At 40.5% G+C, this 12045-nt stretch overlaps 1 protein-coding gene across 1 annotated transcript in view; it reads left to right on the plus strand.

The window, feature by feature from the left end:
* Window positions 1-12045, plus strand: part of MED12L (mediator complex subunit 12L) — a 442361-nt gene that overhangs the window by 68428 nt on the left and 361888 nt on the right. Inside the window, exons 9-11 of the mRNA XM_063442526.1 lie at window positions 1024-1173; window positions 3146-3245; window positions 3352-3488. Of these exons, the coding sequence (XP_063298596.1) occupies window positions 1024-1173; window positions 3146-3245; window positions 3352-3488 (387 nt within the window). The remainder of the gene's footprint in view (window positions 1-1023; window positions 1174-3145; window positions 3246-3351; window positions 3489-12045) is intronic.

Genomic DNA, 12045 nt, shown 5'->3' on the forward strand with positions numbered 1-12045 from the left:
TTGGAGGTACATTTTTTCTTGCCTATGGCTATTGAGTGTGTTGGAGTGAACTATGGTGTGAGATAAGGGATATAATATAATGTTTTTTTATTCCCCCAGTATTTTGCATAATTTTCATATAGTTGTGAACAGAGATCTATTAACAAAATTACTGTTTTATCATACATTTGTGTGCTAGATTTGCCCCTCATGTTTAAATACATGTTATGCCAATATTTTTTTTTTTTTTAAACAAAAAATTGCTTGGTAATGAAGGAGTTAATATTTTCAAAGATTCAAACACATCCTCTTCTGTATATTTAGTTTCTGTGTTTTCTTTGGAGCAAACACGTCTGCACTTCCTGTTATGCTGAAAATTTGCCTCTGCAAAAGCACATTACTAATACTATCTACGCTGCAATCTGATTTGCGACGTTTTTTCATTCATCAATTACATAACATAGGCAACGTTTCAACATTACAAGGTGTCTTTATCAAGCCATAATATCAAATGAAATACACTGCACATATATAGCTGAATTTAAGTGCTACATTTCGTTACAACAAATCCCAGTGCAAATAAATGTGTTCAATAACACAATCAGACTTTTCACAGTTTAATAAGCCCAACGATTAACCCCTATTGCAATGTAGAGCAACTCGTACAAAGCATGGGAAGTTAAATATTTTCCACTGCCATCGCCAGTGATGGTTGATGGGAATTGACAAAAGCTGATGGTGGAAACTCCAACCTTTTTGTAAACAACAACCTAGAAGTTGACCATTAAACAGAGTATTCCCTACATTGCCTTGTGATGTTTTTTTGATTGTTCTGGAAATCCAGTTAAGTTACAGTGCAGTCAACCTGAGTATTTTATGAAGTACTGAGTATCTTTATGAAATACTCAAAAAGTGTCAATGCTACTTTGATAGCATTTGTATAAAAAGGATTTACTATATATATTACGTTCATTTTAACCATGTTTATTTTATTTTTATTCAATTTAAATAAAATGTTTATGCTCCCTTCTGCTATTCTTGCAGACTATTACCCTCTGCTGTCCAAGTGCCTTGGTGTGGAATTATTCCACAAATGAAAGTAAAAACACAAATCCAGGTTCTCCTCTGGATCTTCTTCAGATTGCCCCATCTTCCTTACCTATGCCAGGAGGAAGCTCGCTCTTTAACCAGCAGGTATGATCTTATATTGTTTAAAGTTGCTGTTTCACTAAAACAGAACTGGGTGTCCTATCCTCCTAAGCAAAGACAACAAGGAAATCCCTCCGATTATTATTTTCTCAATAGTTTGAAAGATGTGCATACAGTACAGAATCTAACAAAAAATCCAAGAACCACTTTCTGCAGATTGACATAGGTATGTCACATACTACATGATAGAATTAACCTGCCCCGGAAAACGCTCAGATAATTACTTGACTAAATAATGGTTTCTATATTTGAGTTTTGGCATTCATAAATAAAACTTCTGTTCTAACAGATCTATTCACTGCAACGGCTTTGGTATTCTAAACCAATAAGTCTTGTAGCAGCACGTTTTCCACCAAAACTAGTTTACTAGCTATGGGTGAGTGCTCTTTGATTAAATACTGGCAATTGTCCTAAAAAGACATTTTGGTGAAAAAACCTTCTGCAAATTAGTCACGTATTGTGGTCTGAAAAGAAGGTTGCTGGTGTAGCTTTATCATGTTAAAGGAATACTGAAATGTTAAAAGTAATTAGATTAATTCCTAATATTGAAATATTCCCTTTTTACTTTGATTTAGGAAAACCCACTCAGAGCATTCTAAAATATCAGTTACCTTTAGATCAATGGTGATATTGTCTTCTTGCTGTAGCTCTGGTCCACCACCAAGTAATCATCGCTACTGATAATCTCTTGGACCTAATGCTTCTCATTCAATGCGTCTCCAATTCTTTTAATTTCCCAGGCCAATGCAATACTTCAAAGGCCAATCTGATGCTTCTCATTCAGAAGCATTTTGGCCCTATGAGCAACAAACCTCATGCATCGTGCTTCTCATTGAATTCAGTGCTTCTCTATAAATGGTCATAGCAAGTGAGGAAGAAAACCCTCCCTGTGGTCTGACTGACATCTGGGAATGTGAAACTACTGACATTTAGAGGACAGACAGGTCACACATTAAACTTTGTGTTACAAATGTTCCACCCATGACAGAGCTTTCCCAGAAGTGTATCTCATTACACCCGTTTCAATAATTCTGTGTACAATGTCCTCAGTTTAAAACAGTGATATTATATTAAAATTCACATTATTTTTTGTTTGTTGTATAATGTTAACCAGTGCTTTATTTTAAATCCTCTGCCACTACTTAGGCCTTAAAAGTTACTCACCACGGCAAGCCTGGAGCGTCCTTGGCACACCAAGGCTACATTTTCAGTGACTAAAGACTAGTGTCGAATGGTAATTTGGATGATGTTAACAATGATCAATCAGTGTGTAAACACCACCAATCTGTTCCACCTATATCCCAACATTGTGTGAATAATCTGAACACAAATAAATCAATTAATAATGTGACTCACAATGGGATTCAAAATTAGTGTCAAACCTTAAAATAAAGTGCTTTGTGCAAAAACCATAGCCAATATAAATATAAGTGCAATGATATAATAAAATAGTAGTCTCACTGCTCAATTATCTTCTATTTAGGAGTTAAAGGAACACTATAGTGTCAGGAATACAAACGTGTATTCTTGAAACTATAGTTCTAAAACAATAGTTTGGGCCCATGCCTTTATCTCCGGTAAAAAGGTGTGTTTATTCAAAGTAACATGGACATCATCACTGTCACCTACCCTACATCACAGGTTTTTCCCAGACAAGGCAAGGAAATTCTGCACGAAAGTAGCAGACATTGTAAATCTCATGTAAAGTCCTCACCACATCCACATGGAACTAAAAAAATCACCAAAGATGCAAGGACCTGCTTATAAACTGTGCAGCAACTAAATTGGGCTAATTATTAACTTCCACTCTGATGACGTTGGTGTTTGGAGCACTGCACAAATAATGAATGTCAGCTTAGTCCATCACATACACAGGAACATGATGGTGTATACTCCATTAATATACTGTACACCCAATAAGATCTAACTGTGTGTTGTCATTAATGTATTTTTCCAGGTTCGGGCAAAAATTTATGAAGTGGAGCAACAAATCAAACAAAGAGGTCGAGCTGTAGAAGTGCGGTGGTCATTTGACAAGTGCCAAGAATCCGCTGCAGGTGAAAGAACATTCTAGTTACCTATTACAGCTAAATCCATAAAATGTAATTTTGTATACGTCTATACTGGTTTATCTTACTCCTCTCTTTTCTTTATTTCCTCCAGGTGTCACAATAAGCAGAGTTTTGCACACGCTGGATGTCTTAGATCGACATTGCTTCGATAGATCAGATTCCAGTAACTCATTAGAAACGTTGTATCATAAGATATTTTGCCCAAATCAAAATAAGGATAGCCAGGAGGTAATGTGTTTTGAGACAACTATTTGCTTCTTTTACTGTCTTTTCGTGTCTACCGAATACGTATGAGATGCAACGTGACATATTCCATTCTTATTCCAGTATTCCAGGGGTGTTCAAGCTTTGATTGTACATTAGCATCACACCCATATGATTTCATATGTTATCTTTATGTGATATAAAGGTATTACTGCTAGTTATCCTTGTTGGATAAAGAAAAATTATATTAGGGGTACTTGTTGGATAACCGGCTGCTATCAGGGGGTACTTGGCAAGGATAAACTGTGATTAATAGTAGGCTGTAAATTGGTGGAGTAACACTATAATATTGGATTACTACAGAACAATAGCTATATAAAACATGAAGATTCACTCAATCCCCATTTTAATGTATTTTGCCCATAATACAATAAAAAGTATATACATGTCAGGGCTAACCAGTGACCCAACACGCAGAAGTAAGTCAAACACGGAAAAAATAACAAACAGTAACAACGTATTACCGGGCCTTAGAATGCTGGATTTAACGTATAAGACTAACCAATAGCCGAGGTCAGGAATACAGAAAGGGAACAAATACGGAATAAACAGAGCAAAAGGGTCAGGGATACAAGAAATACGGAAAGTCAAGCCAAGCCAAGATAAATAACCAAATACCAGTAACAGGAACGCTCTCTTAGATAACCAACAGGATGTAAACCACGACAGGGCACTGAACAACTGCAGGTTTGGGTTTAAATAACCCAGTAAATCCTGTTATTTGCTAATTTGGGTCTCATGACCCCAGAACATGCGTGCACATGGAAACCGTGACACCGCATGCACGTTCACGTCACTAGTGATGGCCGCTGTCATCGGAGCTGCGCTGGAGTCAAGGTGAGTAACCTCTCTCTCCTTTAGTGTGACCCCACCGATCTGGCACCGTGACGGCGTGACAGCACTGATCGGGTGTGGTCATACAGAGGTGCCGTTTGGGCACCATGACAGTATCCCCCACACAAAGACCGCCCCCCGGGTTGGCCTGACCAGGCTTATCAGGGAATCGGGTATGGAAAAAGTGAAGCAAGCACCCAGAATGAATATCAACAGCAGGGACCCAGGAGCGTTCCAATCCACCAGATACTGGAAAGAACCCCGAAAGAACAGAAGAGAGGAGGAGGTGCGGAAGGAGTAGTGTATCTATTGCAGATAAGTGGCTTTAATAAAGAAACATGAAATGTACAAGGTATACGAAGGTTGGCAAGGAGGTCAAGGACATAAGACAGCGGATTATTCTTGCGTGACACACGAAAAGGACCAATGTATCGAGAAGCGAACCGTACCCTGAGTCTAATGTATTTAATGGACAGCCAAACCCTGTCCCCTACTTTTATCAGCATATAGCTTAAAATGGGAATCAGCGCCAGTTAAGGCACTATGTACCTGATCCCAAGTTTAGCTCATAGAGGTCAGCTGTTAGTGGGGATATTGGTATCAGAGAATAACAGGGTTTAAAAAAAACCATATACAACAAAAAAAGAACTACGCTTGGAAGAGTCATGCGTAGCGTTGTAACAGACAAATTCAGGCCAGGGCAAGAGGTCAAACCAATTATCCTGGGTATCGTTAACAAAACAACGTAGAAAAACCTCCAGAGATTGATTAGCCCTTTTGTCTGTCCTGTTAGTTTAGGGATAAGATGAAGAAAAAGGCAGTTCGATACCCAATTCTTTACAAAAAGATACAGAATCGAGAAATTAACTGTGAACCCCTGTCAGAAATAATGTTTTAAGCAACCCCATGTAACCTCACTATTTCCTTAATGAAAATTTAAGCAAGGTCTTGTGAAGAAGGTAATTTTTTTTAAGCGAGACGAAATGGTCCATAAGTATAGGTATAGTATTAGATCCCTTGGAGACAGGCAACTCCACAATGAAGTCCATGGCTATATGAGACCACGGAATGAGAGTCACAGGCAGTGGTTGTAACAACCCACATTTCAATTTGTGCGGAACCTTAGAGACAGCACAAGTCCTGGAAGTATTGACATAAGCGATAACAGTGTCCTTTAGAGAGTGCCACCAGAACTGTGTGGCTACCGCTGAAATGGTTTTGTGTGTGCCTGGATGTCCAGCTGTAATGTTATCATGGAACACAGAATTGCCCTTCTTTCTGATTTAGGAACGAACAGGAGCTTTAGTACTTGGTGCCTGAAGTTGGCGTGGACAAAGAAAGGACAGTGGCAGCCATTCAGGAGGGATAATAGGAGTGTTCTCTTGCCTGTTCTTCCTCTGTCTCAAACTGTCTGGATAAGGCATCAGCCTTTATGTTCCTAGTACCAGGCCTATAAGTTATAAAATAATTAAAGCGGGAAAGGAACAGAGACCATGTAGCCTGTCTGGATGACATTCTTTTAGTTATGATTATCAGGGGGTCTTTGGATCCTTCAATTAGATGTCTCCACTCCTTTAGTGCCAATGTTACCAATGTCTTAATTCCTTTCCGCTAGGTACAGCTTTTTAAAAAAGAAGCCACAGGGGTGCAGTGTTTTGTCAGACTTTCTCTCTCTGAGACAGAATAGCACCAACCCCTGTTTCAGAGGCATCTACTTCTAATATGAAAGGCCTGCTGGGATCAGGATGAGAGAGTATAGGAGCTGAAGCAAATGAAGTCTTAAGTTGTTCAAAGGCATTAATGGCTTCTCTTCACCAAAATGTACCTTTAACTGTTTTACGTGTCAAATTGGTGATCGGGGCTATTATCATATAAAAGTCCTTAATAAATCTATGATAATAATTAAAAAAAACAGATGAATATTTGGATAGCCTTCAGACCATGTAGGTAGAGGCCATTGTAACACCACCTCTAGTTTCTTGGGATCCATCTTGAATCTTGAGGCCGATATAATATAGCCAAGAAACTGTACCTCCTTCTGATCGCTTAAGCATTTTTCTAGTTTAAAATACAGACCATTTTTGAGTAAGGTCTGTAGAACTAGTTAAACTTGAGCATGGTGAATGTCTTTATCATGTGAGTATATCAGTTTATCATCTAGATATACTAACACGGAGGAATAGATACAATCTCTCAAGACATAATTGTTGAGATTCTGGAAAACAGCGGGGGGCATAACATAATCCAAAAGGCATGACTAGGTATTCGTAATGCCCATTACGGGTATTAAACGCTGTTTTCCATTCATGACCTTCCTTGATTCTAACTAGATTGTAAGCGCTCCTTAAATCCAGTTTAGTGAATATCTTAGCCCCTTTCAACCTGTCAAAAAGTTCTGAAATAAGTGGTATAGGGTAAGTGTTTCTTATAGGGATTTTATTGAGCGCCCTGTAATCAATACAAGGATGCAAATCACCCTCTTTTTTTAGACACAAAGAAAAACCCTGCTCCCATTGGCGAAGAGGATTTGTGTATATGACCTTTAGTCCTGTATATATTCCTCCAGGAAGTGTATCGGCATGTATCTTGTTAAACACCTCATTTACCTCCGGATATTGGGAGGGTACCATAGTTGACAATGGAAAGGCAGTTGGGACATTGATTATACCCAATTGTTTGGTTATAGGCTTTACACATCTGTTACTACACTCATAACCCCACTTTAGTATCTCCCATTTCCTCCAATCTATATGTGGATCATGTTTTATTAGCCAATGAAAATTAAGTACAATGGGACAAGAGTGTGAGGAGATGTTTAACCCTCATATGTCCCTTCTTGCATAGGCCCTCACTCCTCTTGAACTGTCTTTTTCAGATAACCTCATAACCCCTAACTGCATAGGTTCAGGTTCGGTAGTTACAATAGTTTTTTTTTTTTTAAACAGAGTTTGAGAAGCGGGAGCGAGAAAAGTGCTATTTCTTCTGGTTCTGTTTCTGATCCTTTCCCTTTCTCTTATCCTGTTAACTATTTGCATCTTATAAGTGATATACTCGTTAGGTTTTTCTGGTAAGTCCCTGGCAGCAACCTCCTCTAGAATAGTATCGGACAGGCCGTCAGCGAAAACGGAGACGAGGCCACTGTTTGTCCAATCTACCTCTGACGCAAGTGTACGAAACTCAATGGCATAATCAGCAATAGAGCGATTGCCCTGTTTTATGCACATGTGCATCTGTCTGCACAAATAATTAGATGGTCAGCCTGGTGTGAATGCACGTCAGGCTGCCTGCCAATCATGCAGGATGACCAACCAAGGGCATTCTGTGCGGACATCACCCTGAGTTTGGCATAAATGCGTATAATAAGATGCTAGCTTTATGCTTTCTAAGGACTGTCCCCTAGCACTCGCTGGTCCACTCCTCTCCTAACATTCTTACTAGCAGGGAGAAGCTCCTGCTATACAGTCTGGGACAGAGAAATTGTCCCCCCCCCCCGAGAATCCGAGGTTCTCCCTCTCCCCTGCCGGCTAATGCAGGGCTGGCGCTGTCCAAGCGCCAGCACTGCAATGTGCCTTCATGGACCGGAGGGGAGATCAGAGATCTCCCTCTCCGGTCCGCAGGCACTGTTTGCTGGCCGCCGGCAGGGGAGGGAGAGAGAGAGGACCCGGGGGAGCTCAGTCTGCAGCTCCTCCAGGTCCTTCTCTCGCGAGCATGGAGCGTTGCCACGGCAACGCTCCGGATCTCGCGAGAGTGAACTCTAGCCCTGGAGACCGGGGCTAGAGTTCACTCTCACTACATGGACCACCGGGGATTCCCCACCGGACCACCAGGGATCGAGAAATGCCCCCCCTCCTCCCTAAACAAAGGTAAGAAGAGAGGGGGGACATTATGTATATTTTAAATAAATAAAAAAATTTTTTTATCAAATTAAAAAAAAAAAACATTAAAAAAAAGCCTCCCATCTTATCACACACATACCCTACACACACACACATTGCCCCCCACATACATACACTGCCCCCATACACACACATTGCCGCCACATACATACACTGCCCCATACACATACACTGCCCCCATACACACACACTGCCCCCACATACATACACTGCCCCCATACACACACACTGCCCCCACATACATACACTGCCCCCATACACACACATTGCCCCACATACATACACTTCCCCCATACACACACATTGCCCACATACACTGCCCCCAATACACACACACACCCTACACACACATTGGCCCCCCACACACATACACTGCCCCATACACACAAACTTCCCCCCATACACACACTGCCCCCCATACACACATACATTGCCCCCCACTCACACTGCAACGCACACACACACACTGCCCCCCTAACACACACTGCTGTCCTCACGTACACACTGCAACTTTCACACACACACACACTGCTCACACAGTCCTTCTTACACAAACACACACACTGCACCTCTGCTCCTATGCCCTACTACAGCCCCATTTCCAAGCAGACCTCAGGTAAGTTGTCAAACTGTTCTTAAATGGTTTGACTACTTACTCTGGGAGGGGGTCCCGGCACTACTGGCACCATAACCACTACACTGAGCTGTAGTGGGTATTGTGTCTGGATTATTTCTCTAAATAATCTGCAAGTGCCCCTCCCAAGGTCAGGCACTGACAGAGACTGAAGCAGCAAGAGCATTTGCATAGAGCGCAAAGTCAGCTTTACCTTAACTAATTTCATTGTCAGCCAGTCCACACCAGTTGTGTTCCACTACATCCCTCTAAAGTTTCCATACTTAAGCAACAGCAGTAAAAAAATAAATAATTTTTTTTTAATCCCTGTCACGTATTCATCCGCACATCAAAATGTTGTTAATGGCATTTACTGTCCTGACAGGAAAAGTTGTGTCGAGCAACATTACCGTCCTGACAGGAAAAGTTGTGCCAAGCAGCAATCATGCACATGCAAACCTGGTAATTACTTTTGGGGTCAAAGGCCAGTCATGGCCAATCAAATCCACAGGAGGATTTGTGCTGAGCAGCAATCATGCACACCTGGTAATTGCATGCACATAGATAGGGGAAAGTCTGCTAAATATAAGTACAATAAAAAAACATAGCGTTTAACTGTGTGGGGATTGGCACTGTTTAATAGTTACAATTGGTCACTCACAGATTTGCAGAATTTTAAAAGCCTTGAGTGATATCTTTCAGTGTCCAGTATGTTGTCCCTCCTCACAGGTTCCTCACAGAGCAGAATGTATGTATCTCAAAAGAAAAAGATATATACACAAATGTAGTACACTTCCAGAGTTGGATAAAAGAGTATTTAATGACTTACATATCAGTATAAAATAAACGGCTTGTCACCATGCACGTCCTACGCGTTTCGTCCTGAATATGGACTTCCTCAGGGACTTAGTGCAGTAAAGTGCAGAAGTAAAAATAGCAGCATTTTTACTTCTGCACTTTACTGCACTAAGTCCCTGAGGAAGTCCATATTCAGGACGAAACGCGTAGGACGTGCATGGTGACAAGCCGTTTATTTTATACTGATATGTAAGTCATTAAATACTCTTTTATCCAACTCTGGAAGTGTACTACATTTGTGTATATATCTTTTTCTTTTGAGATACATACATTCTGCTCTGTGAGGAACCTGTGAGGAGGGACAACATACTGGACACTGAAAGATATCACTCAAGGCTTTTAAAATTCTGCAAATCTGTGAGTGACCAATTGTAACTATTAAACAGTGCCAATCCCCACACAGTTAAACGCTATGTTTTTTTATTGTACTTATATTTAGCAGACTTTCCCCTATCTATGTGCATATATCTATTGAAGACAAGAGGAAGTCTTCGGGGAGTTATCGGGATACTTCACCTGAAACATTAAGGGAAGTCCTGGTTCGCTTTGTATCATATTATATCATCTTTTATTCACTGGGTTGTGTTCACATACATTGTTGTTTTTGTTTGCATATTTTTCCACACCTGGTAATTGCCTTCGGGGTCAAAGGCCGGTTACAGACAATCAGATCAACAGGAGGGATATTTAAACCCAATTTTCATTTTGCTCAATGCCCTGTCGTGGTATCATGCCTATGGTTATCAGAGAGTGTATTCCTGATCTTAATTTTCTGGTATTTGACTTTGGCTTTGTTTTGACTTCCCTGATATCTGGTATCCTTGACTTTTGGCTTTCCCTCATCTTAGTATCTGATTCTGTGCCCCTGACCTCGGCAAGTATTTTGACTATTCTTGGAGACACTAAGGTCCGGTTATACGTTATCCTTAGTCCTAGGTGTGACACAGTACTGCGTGCTGGATCAACATGTAATCCTGACAATTCCATAGGCATGGGTCTGGAGCTGCAGCTCCATCAGCGCCTATGTTAATCCAGCCCTGAAGCTAAGGTATGGTTATTCTGTCCATGGAGGAATTTGCAGACACATATGACATTTATCTAAATATTTAGACCACGTGAGTCAACATTTCCTCGCTTCGCTAGCTCTCATTTCCTTAACCTTGGTTGTGTCCCCCATTTACCTGTCTTCCAGAGGCATTTTGAAGTATATTTTTTCCGTCTTTTCTTCGCCACCCTATTTTTCTATCTCTCTCCTCCTTCATCTCCCCTCCCCCCCTCAAACTGGACAGACCTATCTCACTCCCCTATCTTATCAGTTTTCTTCTGCCTTGCATTCTAGGCCTTGCATTATTTTTCCTTCCATAAAGCTTTTTCATGGTTTTTACTTTAGGCTCCTACTGTTAAAACACCCGGATAATTTGTGCTTCTCTATTCTGGTCTCCATAGAGTCTTGTCTGTATCATTCTCATGGAATGACCTTGTGGTCTCCCCATGTCAAAATTGTTTTCAGAATGTGTTGTGGTTAGCATTTCCTTGATGACTTTTACTACTTACACAATATGTGTTTCACTGCTTATGTTTGCTAATAACATTTAAATTACACTAAATAATTATTCAAAACATAAGTACATTAAAGCTAAGTATTTTCTTTTGTTATTTTAAAGTTCCTAAAATTGCAGAGTTTATTTAAACAAGTGCTGCATCTGGCAGAACCATGTGTGACCAGGAGAGGGTGTCTCTTTGTTTGGTCTCAGGAGTTTAGCCTCCAACTGCATGGAATATGTTTCCCCCCAACTACTGTTCTATAAGCCGATACCGTCATCATCAATTTATTCACAACTGAGTTGTTTTGGGCTCTTGGCTCTGATCTCCCATGCGCATGTTCAGAGGGGATGAATGTCTGTCCAAGTGTGCATGTGTGACTTGTGTATGCGTCCTGCTCACGTTGAATTGTGGTTGGATGGTAGAGGAGAAAGTAAATTCCCTCCATTAATAGTACTACTCCAGGGGGCAGTCTTATAGCTGCAATTTTTTATTTTATTTTTAACTGTACTGTAATATACGGTACAGAAAAAATAAAATGTTACATTTTTTTTCCACGCATTGTACTTTATACTAGGAGTTTGCTGGGCGAGTATTAGGTTGCAGGTTAAGCAGAGCCCTTTGACTGTAGGAGTATTCATAAAAACAAGACTAACTGTTAATTAGGAACCATACATGGAGTATGTGTCTAGCAGGTTAAGTAGTCATACATGAATAAAAACCGTCCCCAAGCAGGACATTATTATTATTTTATTATTTATATAGCGCCATCGATTCC

The sequence above is a fragment of the Pelobates fuscus genome, chromosome 2, assembly GCF_036172605.1.
Source record: "Pelobates fuscus isolate aPelFus1 chromosome 2, aPelFus1.pri, whole genome shotgun sequence".
Taxonomy (NCBI): domain Eukaryota; kingdom Metazoa; phylum Chordata; class Amphibia; order Anura; family Pelobatidae; genus Pelobates; species Pelobates fuscus.